The sequence below is a fragment of the Eutrigla gurnardus genome (assembly GCF_963514095.1).
Source record: "Eutrigla gurnardus genome assembly, chromosome: 18".
Lineage (NCBI taxonomy): Eukaryota > Metazoa > Chordata > Actinopteri > Perciformes > Triglidae > Eutrigla > Eutrigla gurnardus.
In genome coordinates, this window is record NC_139929.1 from 3,330,935 (window position 1) to 3,349,752 (window position 18,818).

General features: G+C 45.1%; 1 protein-coding gene across 1 annotated transcript; it reads right to left on the reverse strand.

The window, feature by feature from the left end:
• Positions 1 to 6,183: 6,183 nt before the first annotated feature.
• Positions 6,184 to 8,109, reverse strand: bhlhe22 (basic helix-loop-helix family, member e22). The gene has a single exon (XM_084033526.1). The coding sequence runs from the start codon at positions 7,961 to 7,963 to the stop codon at positions 7,160 to 7,162; it is 804 nt and encodes a 267-aa protein (XP_083889652.1). The 5' UTR covers positions 7,964 to 8,109; the 3' UTR covers positions 6,184 to 7,159.
• Positions 8,110 to 18,818: the final 10,709 nt, after the last annotated feature.

Below are 18,818 nucleotides of genomic sequence, written 5' to 3' on the forward strand. Positions count from 1 at the left end.
CCACCACCACCCCCACCACCACCACCACCCAAAAAAAAGGGCCAGTCTTGGTTTGTGAATCCCTCTGCATGGCGCTGGCTGCGGCGGGCGTGTCATTTAGCGCTTGATCAGTGAGTCGTGATTAGCCTGCCCGTGTATTATTGTGATTAACGTCCACCCGGCGGACGAGTGTCCCGTTGTCACCAGCGATACCATCTGAGACGTCGGACACTTGGAGGGAACACCAAACTGCTCACTCTGATGATCTCTAAAAAAAAAAACACACACTTCAACTTCTTTCCCGTCAGTTAGGAAATCTAATGCATGTAACGAGTGCGGCGCTCTTTTCCCCCCGTGCAGCTGTGGTTTTGTCTGCGTGTCTGCTCGGATTAGCTAACCCACCACCTCTTCTGCAGCATCGCGTGTTGTGTATTATTTCCATCAGGCCGCATGCTTTATGTCTCCCAACGCGCTGAAACCTCCTCTTTCCTCCTTCCTCCCTCGTTTCCGTCTTTAATCTCACACCTTGTAGATCCACAAAGTCGCCTGATTATAGAAACAAAGGCAGTCCACGAGGATATGCACGTTCTCACTGTACGTCAAATTAGATCACAGTGAGAGGGGGGGGGGATGCTGTGTGCTGACCCCCGTCTCTTCTCCTCAGACAATCGGTCGCTTACACAGAGGGAGCTTTAAAACAGGCCTGTGGACCAAACTGTGGTGGATGGCTCGCTGCTGCAACAAAGGAAGACGTCCAGGGATTATTAGGGGGGAAATGTCCGAGAGGGAAAGAGCACCGATAGTTTGGGAGGAATTATTAAAATCTGCCACTTTTAAAAGAGACAAGCAAATCTAGAAATACAAACTATTTCGATGCTGAATTTAGGTGAATAAATACATGTAGAGTTAATGTTTTTTTCCAAAATGTGTGGTTATTTTTATTGATGCATGCATGTGTCGTATAATAATAATTACTCGCCTAAACTCAGACCCCCTTTTCTCGTGGCTCTTGTGCATCCGCCGGTGGAAAAGAGTCGGTTTTGATTACAAAGTAAACGCCGCAGCATCAGACAGCGAAGGGGGGGGGGGGGGTTAACATGCTGATATGCATTCTATCAGGATGATTTATGCAAATTATGCACATTATTCCCGCAGGAATCTCTCTTCTGAAAGTGCCAGGATAAATTGCCGGAAATTAGCCATAAAATTCACTATGCAGGGAGTGTGAGGTGAAGGCCGCCGAGGAGCCAAGGACATTGGGCCGCCATGGTTACGCTTGGCCTGGCCTGCCTCCCCCATGCTTGGCATTCATGGCTGTTAAAGACCTCTGCTCAGACAGATACACTGAAGCCTCGAGTAGCGCTCAGCACATCAGGAAGATCAGCCAAGCAAGTGTTACACTAACGGCCGCGCTTTCATGCTCTAGTAACATGACAGATTTCAGCCGAGGAGAGCAGATAGTCTTTTTCTTTCTTCCTTTCTTTCCTCATTTTTTGTTTGAAACGCACTTTAGAATCCTAGAAAGGATGTGATTGGTTGTAATTCGCTCTATGACCTCGAAAGCTGCCAGTGTTTGAATTGTTTTTTTTGTATGCCTTTGTTGACAATATAGTTAACCTTGGTGGTAATGCAGCTTAATCTTCAGATTATATTCTAATCAGAAACCTGTCCAGCAATCAGGAGCGGAAGTTGTTTGAACAACCACGTAAGCAAGTAGCTGTCGGTATCAAAACACACAATTCAGACCTTTCATTTGTTGTGTGTGTGTGTGTGTGTGTGTGTGTGTGTGTGTGTGTGTGTGTGTGTGTGTGTGTGTGTGAGTGTGTGTGTGTGTGTGTGTGTGTAAAAGTGTGTGTGTGTGTGAGTGTGAAATGAGCAGTGAGCGATTTGCACCGTTATTGTGTCATCCTCATGTCTTTATTTCAATCTGGAAGCCGGAGTAAGTTAATGAATGTCAGAGACTGGAGATGAAATCCACGTCGCCTTCGCTTTAATAAACCCTGAGAGGGTCAGGATCTGCATGTTGATCAGGACGAGTGATCCCCGTCTCTCTCTCTCTCTCTCTCTCTCACACACACACACACACACACACACACACACACACACACACACATTAACTACACAGGAACATACATACCCATGCACACACACAGATCTGGATACAGCAAGCTCAGTTTGATTCAAAATGTGGTCAAAATCATGTTGTTTGTTACCTTTTTTTTTTTAAGATTAGTTTGTTGAGCTGTTTCAGTTCTCATGATCCAGTGAGGCACATTATCTGAACATTAAGACCATAGAAATGGAAAGTTCACATCTGTCTGGACCCCTGAGTACTACACAACCATCATGTCTACACACCAGAATACGCTTCAAGTAAAAATATCAGTAACTCTGACGATCTGATGGAAGAATAGGGTTTTTTTTATATGTAAAACACTAAAAATATGGATTATTTTTAAAGCAACAGCACCGTAAAATGTCTACAAATCAAATGAGTCCTCGACAGCATTCCTAATCTGATTTGCTTTGTGCAAATGTTTGTACAGTGAACTCCATTCCACCTGTTTTTGCTCAAATCCAGAGTGAATTGTTGTTTTGGTGGGAATAAAAACAACCTGTACAGTCCCACTCCGTCCAAAACAACACCAACAAATCACTGCTCTCCGCTGCCGTTGCACGTTTTCATCCCAGCGGAATAAAAAGCACATCAGATTATGGCAAAACAACACAGCCATCGGTAAACAGGGATTAGGGGATTGGGGGCTTTAATCTGATTAATATGGAGGCAGTTGGAATATTAGAGATGTTACTCGATAATTGTATTCCAGATGAGCGGATAATCACACGTTGCTACGTCATTTATTGTAGCCTGTTTGAGCTTTCGGAGGCTAAACACGCCACCATATGTTTACCTGACCTCAGAGCTGCCTCGCAGGAAAACAACATTCCCACTAAAGTAGGAGGTCAGCAGGAAAACACACAGCGGGTACAGCTAATGGCATGGATTCTTGTTGTTGTTTCAAGATAATTGGCCTGCATGAACTTCATATTCTCTGGATAAACGGTTAAAATGAATAGATTACAGCTGTTTACTGTCAAATGTGTGTAAATTACAGCTCCGTACCTCTAAAAACAATGAGAAAAAACGTCTATTATGATGTCTTTTCATATTTTAGAAAAGGGGAAGATACATGGATGACTAGGAGTGAAGATGAGGTTGAAAAAAGATATAAAAATACCCCAAAATCTACCATATCTTGAGGGGAACCTCGAAGGTGCTGCATCACTTTTCCTGTTCAGTAAAATAAAACAAAGCTTGCATATATTTGGCTTAATTTAAGTGGGTTTTATTGCCAGAGATCCCGATCAGAGGATCCGGTTCGTCAGGAGATTTCATAAAAAGCTTAAAAAAATTGGAATAATTAAAGATGCCAAAACATGAGCAAATTTAACTTGAGAGAAATGTAGTTAACCTCCTTCTTCTCATTGCTTCTCACATTAATTTCCCATTCAGATTTTGAAAAACAAAATAAAGATTTCAGCAAGTCAGATCATAAAAACAGTAAAAGATGTTGCTTCTCTCGCTGAAGGATCTAAAAACAAGAAGAAAAGAGCTTAAATGCGGGAAAGCTTCCATCTTTGACGCCTCTAAATACCTTTTTGCGCCTCCTGAGCTCATAATAAAGGTTAAATGGCGAGAACATGAGTGTTTACTTAACATAATCTGCATTTACCCCGTTTTAGTTACAGGTGTGTTAATGTGCATCGTGTGTGTGTACACGACACAAAGACAACATTATGCATCGCTATCAGCAGCCTGACAAAAAGTGAATTACCACCCAGCGGTTGATTTGGTGCCTCGGCCGGCGCAGCGCATAGATCTTTATACGCAGTGTGTGACACAGCAACGGATGAATCCATTGCCAGAGTTTAGCCCGTTAGTGATATGAAGGGTGCATTTCAATTCGGGGCCGCCCTTACGAGTGTTTCCACTCTGGTGTTTATCATCCTTAGCAGACGTCACATCTGCATTATGAATGGGCTCCCTGCTGGCCCTTGATATGGTAAATTGGACGTTTTATGGTTTATGAAAAGGGGATGTTTTTTATCTTCCGCTTTTATTCACGAGCCCTGAATCTCGTTGTAAATACCTTTTTTTTTTAAAGATGGATTCGGCTTTATTAGACTCATGAATAAAAACGATAAAGACTGCTGCCTGGCCACCGAAGAAAACTTTTCCGAGTGCCACATCGTGGTCCGACCCACCAACGTAACATTTCCGAGACCTCTTGTGTGTGTACATGACATTTCACCAGCTTGTGACGCCGGCTGAAACCCCACCGGGGGTCCAGCAGTCCCCAAATCCACGTATTGATGCACATTTTCACTTAAAAATCCCGTTTGAAACGCTCTCTGCCTTTTTTCACTGCTGTGTTTTTGTGCTGTGGTCTGTTTTCTACACCCATATGGCTCCGTCTCACCCCTGGGGAATTTCCTCTTCTGGGCTAATGTGAATATTAGTATGGGTTAAATGCTCCAGTCATTTGTGCATTAATGCATATTGCATAATTAATGTTTTTTCTGTTCTGTGTGTGAAGTCTCGGTTACCAAGCAGCAATGGAAGGAGAGGAGGATAAAAAATGTTTAAAAATGTAAAAAATATCCGCCCTAAAAAGGAGATGATGCCCACAGGAAGTACTCGGGTTTTGTTTTTATGTCTCCTGGTTATCTCCCTTCTTGATGAGGAGCTGTTCGGAGATGATTGGAGGCATTCAGGAGCGTGATGGGATTAAATGGGACACTGTAATGACCCCGTTGTCGGGGAGGCTCGTCACACAGACACAAAGCTGAGACTGTAGAACAACCACGAACACACACACGCCGTTATCGTTCACACAGCGAGGAGGCGAAGAATAAGATCTTATATTTATTAACGGTTCTTATTTGTGTCGGGGACAAACTTAACCATATTTGAACGAAGGAGGAAATACCATATTAGTAATCAGTTTGTTTTCAGAACATTTTTACACGCATTTGAATTATTTAGAAAAGAAATCCTCACATATGGAATTAAGATTATTTCTTCCTTTTAGAGTAGTAAACTCATATGAGAGTTGCATCATTATCAAAGCTGTTAATCTGACAGGAAATAGTAGGAAAAGTAGAATAAAGCAGTTTGGAGGAGAAGAAAACAGCTCTTCCTGTATGTTTGCTTTAAAAAGCAGCTGCCTCTGTCCATGGTGCTGATCATGGCCTCACTTCTTATGCATTAATACACTTTATTAAAGCTGTTGTTTTTAGATTATTACATGTAAACAGCACTTTGATCGTGACTTTAATTGACATAATTGGAAATGTTGTTCTCAGTGTTTGGCCTAAGTGCTCACCTCGAAGCCAACTTCACTTCCTGTCTACATTTTGAAGATTAATATCTGCATGTTTTTTTAAAGATGGAGATTATTTCATGCATATCAGGAATATATTCCTTTTTATTTCTCTCTCATCCAAATGTTTGGTGAGGAGGGACGACAGAGGAGGACAAAGGGCGAGTCGATGGGATTGCAGTTGATGGCTGCGTCGTGATTAAAGACGCCAAATTACGGCAATGAACAGTGTCCTAATTACATTCCTTAATCACATTCTGGAGCTCTAATTGCCTTAACGATGCGTTTCATTACGCGGAGCCAGGTATTACAGTCGACAGTTTTTACACACACTTGTTTTCGAATTAACGTGTTATTACACACCGTGCTGGAAATTGTTTTAATAATCACAATGAAGGTCGCCAGAGTTTGTTGTTTTTTTATTCTTTTTTTTTTTTTTTATGTGTGTTTTTGTTCGAGGAGCAGAAAATCATCGTTCTGCCTCGAGGCGATGTTCGCCCACCACGTCTGGCCTTCGCTCCCAAGACTTGGCGTCACTTACAGCTCAAGGAAAAGGAAAAGTTATCGGTTTTGATGGAGCAGAAAATGATTGAGCAATTCTTCCTCACTGTGCTTGACAACTAGTGAAGAGTGCGACACCAACACCAGCCCCCCAGAAAAGACGGTTTTATTCTAAGGAGTTTGTTTTGCGATGAATCCATAATAAAACGTCAAAATCGGGTTTAAAATATAAGTGTTTAGCAAACGCACGATAAAAGCTAGAGGCAGATTCCACTGACGCTAAACTTCACATCAGACGAATAATAAGAAGTATTTCTGTTGTTCAAAATATTTTAATAAAGCTTTTCAACACTGAAATACATACAAATGGCGCTCTTTCCTCATATAATAACTAAAGTATCTACAATAATCCACATCTTGACCTGACAACGCGGTTCATCTAAAGACTTGCGTGAGAAGAAGAAAAAAAAACAACTAAAGGAAAAAAAAGACTACAATATGCAATGCAAAGCAAAATATCCAATATAAATAAAATCCAAATTAATAAATTACAAAAGACACAGCGAAACACCTGAAACTGATTCCAGGTTTTCTAATTTTTTTTCTTAAATTTTATTATATCACAGTGCCCCCCCCTCCCCCAAAAAAGAATTGCAATAGGCGTGCGCAACTATTAACAAGTGTCTGGATCAGCACATAAATATCTGACTTGTTAAACGAATCCATATTTCATTTGACTTCCCCCCCCCCCCCCCCCCCCTTGTTCATGACATTCCACGTGCTCTGATAGAAAAGTTCATGACAACAGGCCTCGAAACCACTAAAGCAAACAGCAAATGTCCCAGAATAACCGCGAGAAAATAATAAATAAGGAAGCAGCAGAAAGTGAGTTTGGATTAATAACGCTCCAGGAAGGTGTCAGTCTATTTAAGTGGAAAAAAAAAAAAAAAACAGGTCGCAGGTTGTCAGGTCAACCAAAATCTCCAAAAGGGTCCATAACGGAGTGATCAAGCACTCACTCAACACTTGCAGCCATTCTTCCAGGCCTAATACTCGTGTTAAACTCTCATTCATACCAGCACTTTAAGGATGATTTATATACATGATCAAGTATTGTTTGAACAAAAAAGCGCGTTTTGAATGCATTTAGTAAATATTATAAAAGTATTCATCGGCATTACTTCTTTGTCTCTCCCTACTGACTTCACAGGTTGCCCTCCCTCTCTCCAAAAAGTCTTCTTAAAAGTGGTGTTCTCTCCCTCCTGTGCTTTCCTCCGAGTCTCTGCCCGTCAGCATTAAGGCTTGTCGGTGCACTGTTTGCAGAGGCTCGACGAGGCGTTGTTGAATAGGGCACATTTATCGGGGCAGGAGGACGCAGCCACCCCGGTGGGGAAGGGATATCCGGGCGGCTGGTCGTACGCGCCCAAGCCGGGAGCCGCGAGCGCAGTGTTGGCCGGTATCGAGGCGGCACTGATGGCCTGGCCCTGGTTCAGGTACGCCACTAGCCTCCTCATCTCCTCCAGTGCCTGCGCCTGCATGAGGATGTAGTTTTTGGCGAGCAGCAAAGTGGCAATTTTGGAGAGTTTACGCACCGACGGGCTGTGCGCGTAAGGGATGACGCCCCGCAGCTCGTCCAGCGCGTCGTTCAGGTCGTGCATCCGCCGTCTCTCCCGCGCGTTGATGTTGAGCCTCAGCGTTTTCTGCTCTTTGGTTTTCTTACCTCCCTCTCCTTTCCCCGCGGGCACCGTCCGCCCGTCGGCCAGGAGCACCATGTCACACCTGCCGTCGCTGTCGTCGTCGGGACTCTCGCCGCCGCTGCTCTCCGCCGCCGAGATCCTGTTCGCGTTCTCGCCGAAATTGACGCACAAAGATCCGGTCGGCAGACCCAGTGGCCCCCCTCTACCTCCCGCCAGTCCCCCCGGCTGAATCGAGTCTTGGTCGGTCTGGTCGAAGCAGCTGATCGGTGACTGGCGGTCTCTGGCCGGCAGTTCGATGCCCGCCGACGACCTGAAAGGATCCATTTTTTTGGAGGACACGGCGCTGAGAGTTTTGTGGAAAATGTCCCCAGCGCCGCCGTTCAAGTTCATCCTTCTGTCCATCGCGTCGTGGATTCTCCGCGTTGTTGCAGGCAACGGTCGCTTCTGGCAACTCTCCGCGCGCCTCTATGGAGTTGCTCTCGGTGTTTGTCCTTTACGAGTTGAGTTGTTGTGTCGGTGGCGAAGTTGCGGGATCGCACGACTTGTCAGCCGAGGTGTGGAGACGAGGAGGAGACTCGTGTAATAAGTGCGCTCTCTCTCTCTCTCTCTCTCTCTCTCTCTCTCTCTCTCTCTCTCTCTCTCTCTCTCTCTCTCTCTCTCCCCCTCCCTCCGTGTCTCTGATTCACCTTCACCGGATCTCCACGATGATCCTCGTTACGCACGAGACGCCCGAGTCTTTTTACATCATTATCTCGAGGCGGGTTATTAACAAGGATTCGCCTATTGGGATAGAGACACCCTCTCCCCCCTCTCTCTCCCCCCCTCTCCCCCCTCTCACTCTCCACCCAATCAGGTTAACGTTTTAATTAATGGCATTTAAACGATGACAAACAATACCGCGTGCGCTCTCTCGCGCTCTGAGCGTGCACGTGTGCGCGGGTGGTGTTTTATGAAACCCATCTGATTCTGTGATATTTTCTTGTTTCTAAAGGTTCTAACATCACATTTATCTTCAGCCAATCACGTATTAAACATAGATGATGTGTTTGTTGTTCTCTTGGCTTCTCCTTCTTGTCACTATTTAGTTAGCTCCTCATTCAGTGTGGCACCAAACCGTCACTTGACGTCAGAGAAAGTCCACTTATTGCTACCAAACTTGACAGGAAACTGCAGATCACGTGAGTTGCTGATGTATCGTTTCTGAAAACTACAACACAGAGAAGAACATTGAGTCTGCTTCCAGGTTTTCAAAGTTAAAAGTCCCTCAAAAAACTATGATTCTTATGCTTCACTATCATATCATGTCCCTCAGTCTTCCCATGACAAGCATGCTCTCCCACCAAGACTTACTTGTGGTCATACTGCCATCTAGTGGCTCCTATAGTGTAGCACACCCATGATGGACGGTCAAACGTCATGGGGATCAGCAACAAAGCTTTATCCAGCTTTCTTTAATCCCCATGAGCTATTGGGCGCGACATCAATACCATAAAAGTATACAGAATGTGTCCATAACAATTATAAGGTGAAATATAAAAACGAAAAACATAAATAATGCCTTTAAAATAAGGAAGACGCCATAAACAGCTGTGGGTTCGTTTATTTTCAGTCGATACAAACATGATAATGTCATGAGTGCTGGAACATGGCATGTATTTATTATTAGTTATTATTACTCATTGTGTGTTTAGAGTGTGTGTGTGTGTGTGTGGGGGGGGGGGGTCTATAGTCTGTAGTCTTCTAAACTAGTGGTTGGAGGCGTCACATGTCACCTCAGAATGATTTATAATGTAGAGCCTGTTGCACACTGGGGGGTTGAAGTTTAAAAGACATGGGAGTCAGCAAGTCAGCAGCCAGGGAGAGTCTAATGAGTCACTTCAGTTAAATTATCGTAATCTTCCACCTCTGCTGCAATCAGTGTGACGTTCTTTAAACTGAATACTTAAACTCTTTAAAGTTTGGGAGATAAATAGGTGCACATGGGAGTTTAGAGCAACTTACCGCAGTGGGAGCTGTCCGTGGTGCTGAACACCGCTAACAGCTCCACAGGTTTACACCTGAGCTTCGTTCCTTTTTCCTCAGAAGAGGTCACGCACAGAACTCAGCGGGCGTCTCTCACATCCGCCGTAGCCCTGGGATTCAATGCGACAAACTCTGTAACTGCTTTCACAGGGAACATTCTTCTTCACCTCTTACACAAAAAGCCATTTCAGTAATTACTCCCCCCCAGAAGCCATTTGTAGATACCAGCTGCAATGCATTAAGGACAAAAACCTCTCCCTCCACTTCCGAGTTACCATGGCTAGTAATGGCATGTGTGCTTCCTATATTAAAGGTACCTTTAGCAGTGATTACAATTGACTCCCTCTGCCAAGTGAAAGCCCGGTGAATGCGGTGTGGATTTTTCCGCTGTCTGAGATGGCACCTCTGCAGCGACATGTTGTATAAAAGAAAAGGTCTGCTCTGCATCCTTTAGAATTCACAGACGAAAGATGTGAAAGTTGGCCAGAAAAGAGTTTTGTCAGAATCCATATTTTAATACCATAAAGACACGGATGAGATTTCAGTGTTAAATGAACAACATTAACTCGGTTTGTCGACATTTTTGTCAGTTTCAACTCGTTAGCTGTACCATTTTGTTCAAGAATTCTTGACGAGAGACTTCTAAAACAGTTTGAAAAACATCTTAGTGAGTTTCACTTAATTGGAAAAATTCTTATGAAAATCTGTTTGGATACAAAATGGTATTTTCTAGGAAAAAACTAAAACATCAGAAGCCATAATTAAAAGTAGACTCTAATCCCGCATGCATTTCTATAATTACATATGTCTGGTATCCGCCGCAGGTGCTATCCACCTCGTTTTCCCCACATCGGTGCCTTTTGGCGTTCTGTATAATAATATTTTGATAGGTTTTTAGCATCAATTATTTGTCTAACTTTATAGTGGAAGAAATTACTCTTAAAAGGATCTCAGCTGCCGATGTAGTCGATTCACACACATCGACATTAAATTGGCTGAATAAATGTTGGAGATTAAGTTTTCTCAAATAGTTTTATAATTAAAATATCAAATAGCTGTGACTGAACGGGCTTTTTAACTTTAAATTAAAAAACACAAGCAAAGAAATGTTTTTCATGCTGAATCGCTGCTATCTTTTCACCACGTTGGGGGTTCAACGTTCACGTCGGAGAGATTCCTTGTTGAATAACGTGCTTAACACATCAAGGTCAGTGCTTTCCCCCCCTTTTTTCCCCGTCATATTTCAATTAACGTATGTTCAGTCTCTCTGCCGAGGCTCCAGGAGAGGCCATCAGGGCCGAAATACCGGAGGAGTTATGATCTAACGAGTGGCAGAGACAGCCGCTTCATCCTGAGACGGCAAGAGAACACCTTCATGGCCAATCAGGTCCGGCTAATGAGACAAGATGGGCCGGGGCGGTGGCACGGCCATTACAGCCACAGTCTGTCAGCACTTTGGTAATGAAGAGACCAATGAAGGCAAAAAGTGTTGGATAAGAGCACCAGCGTCCATATAGATCGGGACAAAAGGGGAAGTTTGGACATAGAAGCGTGTCAGCAGGCGTTGGAACCATTAATGGAGCTCCAACAGGATTTATAACCGGCTGCATGTGAGCTTAAATACACAATACGTGCACATAACAGCAAAAACATAAATATACAGGACTTTTGTGGTACTGAAGTATTTACATTACACATTTAAACAATGTAATTTCTGTCTATTTTGCAGGTTTCCCTCAAAAGGTTTTAATTAATGAGTGTAATGTCTTTCTTCGCCACAAGAGGGCAGGCAACGACCTGTAATAGGGGAGACCTAATTTAACTTAATGCGGATGGAGCTAAAAGGGTGAACTAGGAGCTTGATGAACATGCTTTATGGCAGCCTGGTGGATTTCATTCAACTCAAGGTTTTGTTATCAGTGGAGACCAGACTCTCGGCCTGTAGAAACCCGATATGACATTGGTGAATTTTTTGAGGTTCCTCTACGTCGACACCCATACGGCGAACCGTCCTCATGACGTGTAGGCTGCTCTGTTTATTCTACAGGCGGCCGAGTCGCCGTCTAATTGAATGTTGACCCCCACCGGCACGTAAAATGTCACGGCTGACACCTTTAAATAGCTGTGATTGTGCATCAGTGTCCCTCCTCCACTCAGTCGAGACTGTAGCACCCGTTCACACGCATAGATTCATGTTCCTTTTGCTCTACTTTTTTTATTTTTTTTATAGTTTGAGACTCTGACAGTAAGTCTCTCTTCATTTAATTATTTTGGAATACAGATGAACTCTCCTCTCGCCAGAGCGTTCATTGTTTTCGCCACTCATTGCTGATTTGAAGGCTTAGAGGAAATAAACATTAATGAGTCGGTGAAGTGATTGGATAACCCTCCCTCCCTCCCCATCAAGCCCTTCTCCCATCCATCACTCCTTCCGCCATTCTGGGCGATGATGTGCATTAATCAGGATCTTCTGTCGGAGTGTAAAAATAGAACACGTGTCTATCTCTGTTGTGTTTTTTTGAAGATACAGAGCTTAGATTGTGTGAAGTTTTGGCTCCATCTTATCAAGATATCAGTTGTTGTGTCAAACTCTCAACTCCGAATGAAGCATTAATAACCTCCATCATGGTTTAATTTAGCAGAGTGTCATTCCTCTGAACGCCACTAGGCGGCACACGAACACAGGAGGATGTTATTTCATCCGGCGAACATGCCGTAAGACTCTACAGCTGCTGCGCTGTATTCATCGGTTCTGTTAAAATGTGTTTGTTTGTTTCTGTCAACATCAAACCTGTTAATATCCATCTAATCGGACATTTGAGTTCCGGTCTGAGGACCTTAGCCCGCCTCCTCATTTGCATCCCACACCGGCAAAGTGCTTATGGAAATGAACGTGCCAATAAATCATATCGTGTTATATATCCTCGTCGTACGAGGATGTTTTTAGCTTATTGCTGGATGACCGGCTTCACTGTGAAAATGAGCATTTAAACAAGTTTCGTTTTGTTTCTCATAGCAACTGTGCCGCTAGAACAAGATGTTCACTTGTCCCTCCACTGCAGATCTCCAAATAACCGGCGGTACATTTCATTTAATCGGAGTGGGCTTTCTTTTAAAGGTAGTATTACGTTGTAGAAACTGCAGCTACACCGTTTGCACACGTCTAATTCTTGGACTACGATTAAATACGGATTTTCCCTGATACCCTCTTCATATCTTCGCTTGTGTAGCCTACTTGTGTGTGTCTGTGCACTTCATATGTTGGCGGGTCCGGGTCCTGCATTCCTCTACTGCTGTACAGCAGTGACATAGTTGAGCCATTTCCGCTTCTGCACCGAGAGACGGGCGGATGAAACAAAAGGCTCGGTGGTGCGCAGATTTCAGCACCACCGACGGTGGACAGCGCTCTCTGGAAGCCTGTGTGTGGATGGACAGCTCCCGCCGAGACACACACACACACACACACACACACACACACACACACAGCCATCACATGCATGTTCACATAAAAGAAACAGAGCTTTAAAGCGGTTGTGTGCATTTGCTTTATTGTTGGATGAAAGGGGGGCAGAGGAGAAACAGTACAGGAGTAATGCGTTACATGTGAACCTTTGCTGAGGATGCGACATCTCTAAGCTGCTGCGAGGAGTTAAAGGGTGTAATGTGTCTCTTGGATCTGCAGACATCCAGAAGAAAGGAGGATAATCTCTTGGCATTCACCGCGTGCCTTAATTGTAAGACATTAAATCAAGGTCCGCTGTGAACACGGAGAGACACAACCCGGCTCGTCTGTGTGTGCGTGTAGGCGTGTGTGTGTGTGTGTGTGTGTGTGCGACTGCATGCATGTGTGTGTAGCTGCAATCACTTTGCAGACACCTCGAACATTTCATAGCGAATTAAATCAAATGTGTTTGCACCCTTCGAGGCCTGAGTTAGGCGACTTAAAACTACGTGGCCAAAAAAAAAAAAAAAAAAAAAATGACATCCCAAGTACGGGTCCAAAGAGATCAGATCCTGTCCCGGTTGCTGCGCGGGCCTACCTTATTATGTAAAAAAAACATTTGGAGGAACAAGAGGTTATGTTACAGCAATAACTTAAACGTGGTCAAAACGGTGGTACGTCCCAGGCCACTTGAAAAATGTCTCCGTGTGATTCTGTCCTCGTCGACGGCTTTGTCCAAAACGACGGAAAGCTTAAATGTCCTCCATTATCCCATAATGCACCTATACAAAAAAAAGAAAACACAAAATGCGTCATAAACTTCATATAGAAATCACCAAATCACATATTCCACATTGACATGTTTAAAAAAAGAAGATAAAAAGACCGGTTGGCATCCATAAAACAGTAAAAAAAAATTAAAAAAGTCACTGTCCACGTCCCCAAAATGTAGATTTCCCTGCTCGAACATCGCATCTTTTCGCTCACGAGCCTCGCAGACTCTACTTGCGGGGTTCACGCGTTAAAACTGCCGCAAAATCGCGAACGGGGCAAGCCGGGGAGGCTCGCGGAGACTGCGGTCGTCCCGGACACGGCGGCTCTATACGTATGTGCGCGTCTCCAACAGCAGCGGACTGACGAGCAGCGCAGCGCCGACTGCGCCTAAATGGGACTGATCTCCCCTCCGTCCGGTCCTTTCCTCTGACTTTGGGATTAATGGAGCTCCAGCCAAACAAATGAGGCATCTGCCTTCAGCACAAGAGGATTGGGATGAGAGGAGGAGGGGGAGGGGGAGGGGGGTGTTGACGTCACCGGGCAAACAGATGTTCCTCTATATTACCCAGCGTCCTCCTCATGACTACCCCGTGTCCTTGAAACTAGGAGGGAAATTGACGACTTCCTATAGTCCGGGAGTATTAACGTTTATTGGCGAAATGTGTTAATAGTGCTGCAGTTGGTTGATTCACGTGTGTGCGCGTGCGTGTGCACGGGGCAGAGGAAATGCCAACAATGGGCCCCGCAATTTTGTGAAGCCCTAAATCTGGCATTGGCTTTGAACGGTTATGCAACATTGCACTATTAAAAAAAAAAAAGTGCATATACACACTACAGACTCATGCACGAGCATGCGCACATGGACTCTATCCCGCACACACATACACGGGGATGAGGGAGGGATGTTCGTGTCATCCTCACCCTGCTGTTTGATGAGCGCAATTTAGCAAATATCGTATTTTACGCGATGATTTGTTTTAGTCCTTAGAATAAGATTTTTAAAAAATGACAATTTCTTGGAGCTGCGTGTTAAAGGATACATGACGTTCATATTTAAGACACAGATGCAACATCCACGCGATTATAATCCGGTTTTAATCTGCTGTGGTGCGGATTTACACTCATTTGCATATCTACTAATTTCAGCTAAAAGAGCTGACATGCAAATGAAGCCGGCGCTGTCTGATCATAATTAGGGGTCACGTCGCTGCTCTCCCTGGCCGAGGCGCGCGCACACACACACACACACACACACACACACACACACACACTAGCACCACTTCTGCACCCTTGACAGCGCACGTTTTCCCCATTAAAGCGCATAAACCCTCCTTGTGTGGTGCACGGAAGCAGCGCGGGTTCCTAGATGTGCTCGCTGCGATGCATCGCCCCGCTCGCTGCAGCAGAGAGGAGAGAGATGGATACAGAAACAAAGGGAAACGCCATTTTAGACGGAAACGTCCCCCCTCCTCCTTCTCCTCCTCCTCCTCCTCCTCCTCCCCAGTCGCCTTCAAAATCCGGCAACTCTCGTATCGACCGATGTGCGGAGCTTCACCGCGGATCATCGGCGTGTTTCGGGTCCCCTCTGTGTGTGTGTGTGTGTGTGTGTGTGTGTGTGTGTGTGTGTGTGTGTCCGACCAACACGACCCCTATTGTCCTTCCTTAAACACCACGCAGCGAACAAACGGTGCGATTCCGTAAAAAAAAAAACCCCACCGTCTTCTTTACCCTTCTCCCGGATGACGCAACCGTCGACATAAAAAAACAACCCGCGCTGGTTTTTGGTGATTCTTGAATCTCCTATTTTCTTTTGTGGTCCCTAAAGTGCTCCATTCCCTAAAGCCCGCAATAACAATGGCAAGTGCAACGTGCACTGAGAGGAGGAGGAGGAGGAGGAGGAGGAGGGGGGCGCTCAGCGTACAGAGCCAACATCCCCTCTGCAGATCGCTATAATGATCCGGAATCTATCGAAATATAACGATTGGAAACGTATCGATCAGCGATTATAAAGCGAAAAACCGGCAAAAGCATCAGATACTCACCATGACGTCCCCCGCCATATGGTGGATGATCCCAGAACACTCTGCTCATATGTATCCGCTGGCTTGTTTTGTTTTCACTTCATATATATATATATATATATTAGTATTAATACCTCACTGCAGCAGGTCTTCCCATCGCAGTCGCTTGTATTCCCGGTTTCCCTTCTCTGTTTTCCGGCGGAGCAGCAAACACTCCGTTAGGCGAGAGGCTCGTACTACCAATGAGCGACGCTGGAGCCTCTGCAAAGCATGGCTGCGCTTCTCGCCTCTTTTTTTTTTTTCAAAAGAGGGCAGGTCGTTCTGTGCATTACAATAAAATCTCTCTCTCTCTTCTCACGCGCACACGCTTTTATATACATAGACTACAAATGTGCGCTCACACACACACACACACACACACACTGACGAGCAAATATATCGTTTGCGCGCTCTGGAAAATCCTCTATATGATTATTTCTATTTATGATGATTATTTCCATGCATGCTGTGACTGTAAAGCTCAACTGTGTGACCTGTTCTAGTTTTTACGGGTGCAGCAGGAACTCTGTGATCCAGTGACGCTCCACATGAGGAGGACCGTGTGGATCCGGATCACAATGAATCATGTTTGTCTTGAGAGGTCCATTAGTGCGGTGCAGGGTGATGTGTTGCAACTGAATTTCCAGATTTGAGGCGATGTTGCAACTGTATGTTGATAAACCCGAGAGGTTTTTTTTTTATTTACAGCGAGAAATCACGTGTTCTGTCCTGTAGGATTAGAATCCAAACCTCTTTGCCTCTTCATTTCACATTTGCACCGTTTTCCTCCCCTCAACATTTAAGCTCTTTCTCTTTGCACAGATTTGAAACGTGCAAAAAAAAAACAAGCTGCCGTTGCAGTGCAGCTCTGTCTTTGGGTTGCGGGTGTTCAACATTGATTGGAAGCAAGTGGCAGTCCTGCACCCTCTTTGTATCCTTCACTTCCTGCCGTGATTGACTCTCAAGGCAGGGATCCAATCGAAACCAAGGGCCTCCATGTATGATGTCATTGGAGTAACCTCGCTCACCCTGGAGCCGAGGCGGATCACACAGGCCCCGCTAATGCCTATTACCTCCAACCTATTAATACACATATCATATCTAATATATATGAGTCCGGCATGAGGAATAGTCCGCGGGTGTTTTATCCTCGGAGTTTCTCTCCTCCACACTTCCTCTCTCCGTATACTGTTGTATATTTCACGCTGTTCCACTGTTTGGTGTTTGACAGATGCGAGAAACACAGTCGGTGCAATGATGCAACATCGGCGCGTGACGCAACGCGGGGCGATCACTGCCGGTGTTAACGTTTTGTCAACATTTCGTGTGTTTTGTTGTATTCTTTCGCCGTTTGAAGGCTTGGAGGGGTGAGTCTGCCGGGGCTTGCGTCAGGCTACATATAGAGGGAAGTTTGAAAGCTGCTTTCTCTCCGGGAGAGAGAGGGAGGGAGGGAGGGAGGGAGGGAGGGAGGGGGGGTGACGCTATTGTTCCCGCTGAAACAATGGGAGCTGCGGGGCGACATGCAGCGGTGCGCACATGAATGGCAGGGCTCTGGGATGTGTTTGGGTCAGTGGCCCGGGGTCTCCGTCCCAAAGCCCCTTTCCCAGCGCCTCACAATGAAGCCACACAAGGTCGGGGCTCCTAGGGGTCACAGGCCAACCCCTTTTGTCCCGCACTTCAAAACACATAAACATTTATTAATCAAGAGCCAGTCACCGGGCCTCCGGTTTAGACAAGGGGGGGGTGGGAAGAAGAAGTGGGGGGGAAAGAATGAAATAACTAGTAGCTGCAGATGCAAATTCCATCATTTGGACCGAGGTGGAAGTTTGTAAAAGTTGCACGCTCATAGAGGAAGTTGGATCCCCGTGCAGCAGTTTGTTTTTTGCCGGCGGATGGAAGCGCGCACACGCGGCCAAGTAAGACTGGATTTGGACTTATTGTTCAATGCGCGTCCATCTGTCGCGCGCTTCTGTTGGATACGCGTTCAATATGTTGTCTTATCTTTGTCTTTTACACCTGAGGACCAGAGGGGACCCCAGAAAAAAATCACCGATGTGACGAAATGGCATAAGCGTTTATCATAGTGAAGGGCGTTTACGCGCAAAAGCACGCGGAGGATCGGAACGCCCTTCACGCGCACGGCTTCGGCGACGTCGACGCGCTGTCTGTGTGTCTACGTGCGTTTTCTATGAAGTGATCTGTTAAGCAGGCCTTCCTCAGCAACACGAAACCTCCCTGTTTGCGAATTTACTGGAATAAAAAACTCGATATAGCGCGCGCTAATTTGATGAGACGCGTATACGTATAGTACGTAAAGGCATGGAGGCTTCTGAAATGTGTGTGTTTTTAGGCGGGGGGGGGGGGGGGGGGGGTGAAACGAATGGGAAAGCAAACCTAAAGGAGGTCGTATGTCTGCAGGAGGATCCGTGTGCAGCTGCAGGCTGTCGGTGCTCTGCAGCAGTAAACACGGTGGAGTTGCGTCACTTTTAGCAACGAGATGCTTTAATAACCGCAGCCTTTCCATCAGCACCCCTTCTATTTTGCATCATGCATCAGGATCACCCCCCCCCCCCCCCCCCCCCTTCCATTCAGTCACACTCAGCCTTAAACTGTAACGTTCTCCATGAAATGTACATCAGAGCTGCTTTCATATGATGATATTTCTTCCTTTATTTTTAGATTTTATGCAGTAAGTATTGAATTATTGTTGATGAAAGCTTCCCATAATTAGTGTTTTTAGATTTCTACAATTCTTTTAGTCATGATTTGATTTTAATGAAGAATAGCATGTTGTTTTGAGCCTTAAGTATTTTTCCTTTCATGTGTATACAGACATGTTACTGATAGATGTGTGGCAGAGATTTTAATCTAATAGCACAATTGTTTAAAACTGTAATGTGTTTTTTTTAAGTTATTGACTTTTGCACTCAGATAAACTCAATAGTCCGTTTGGTGAGAA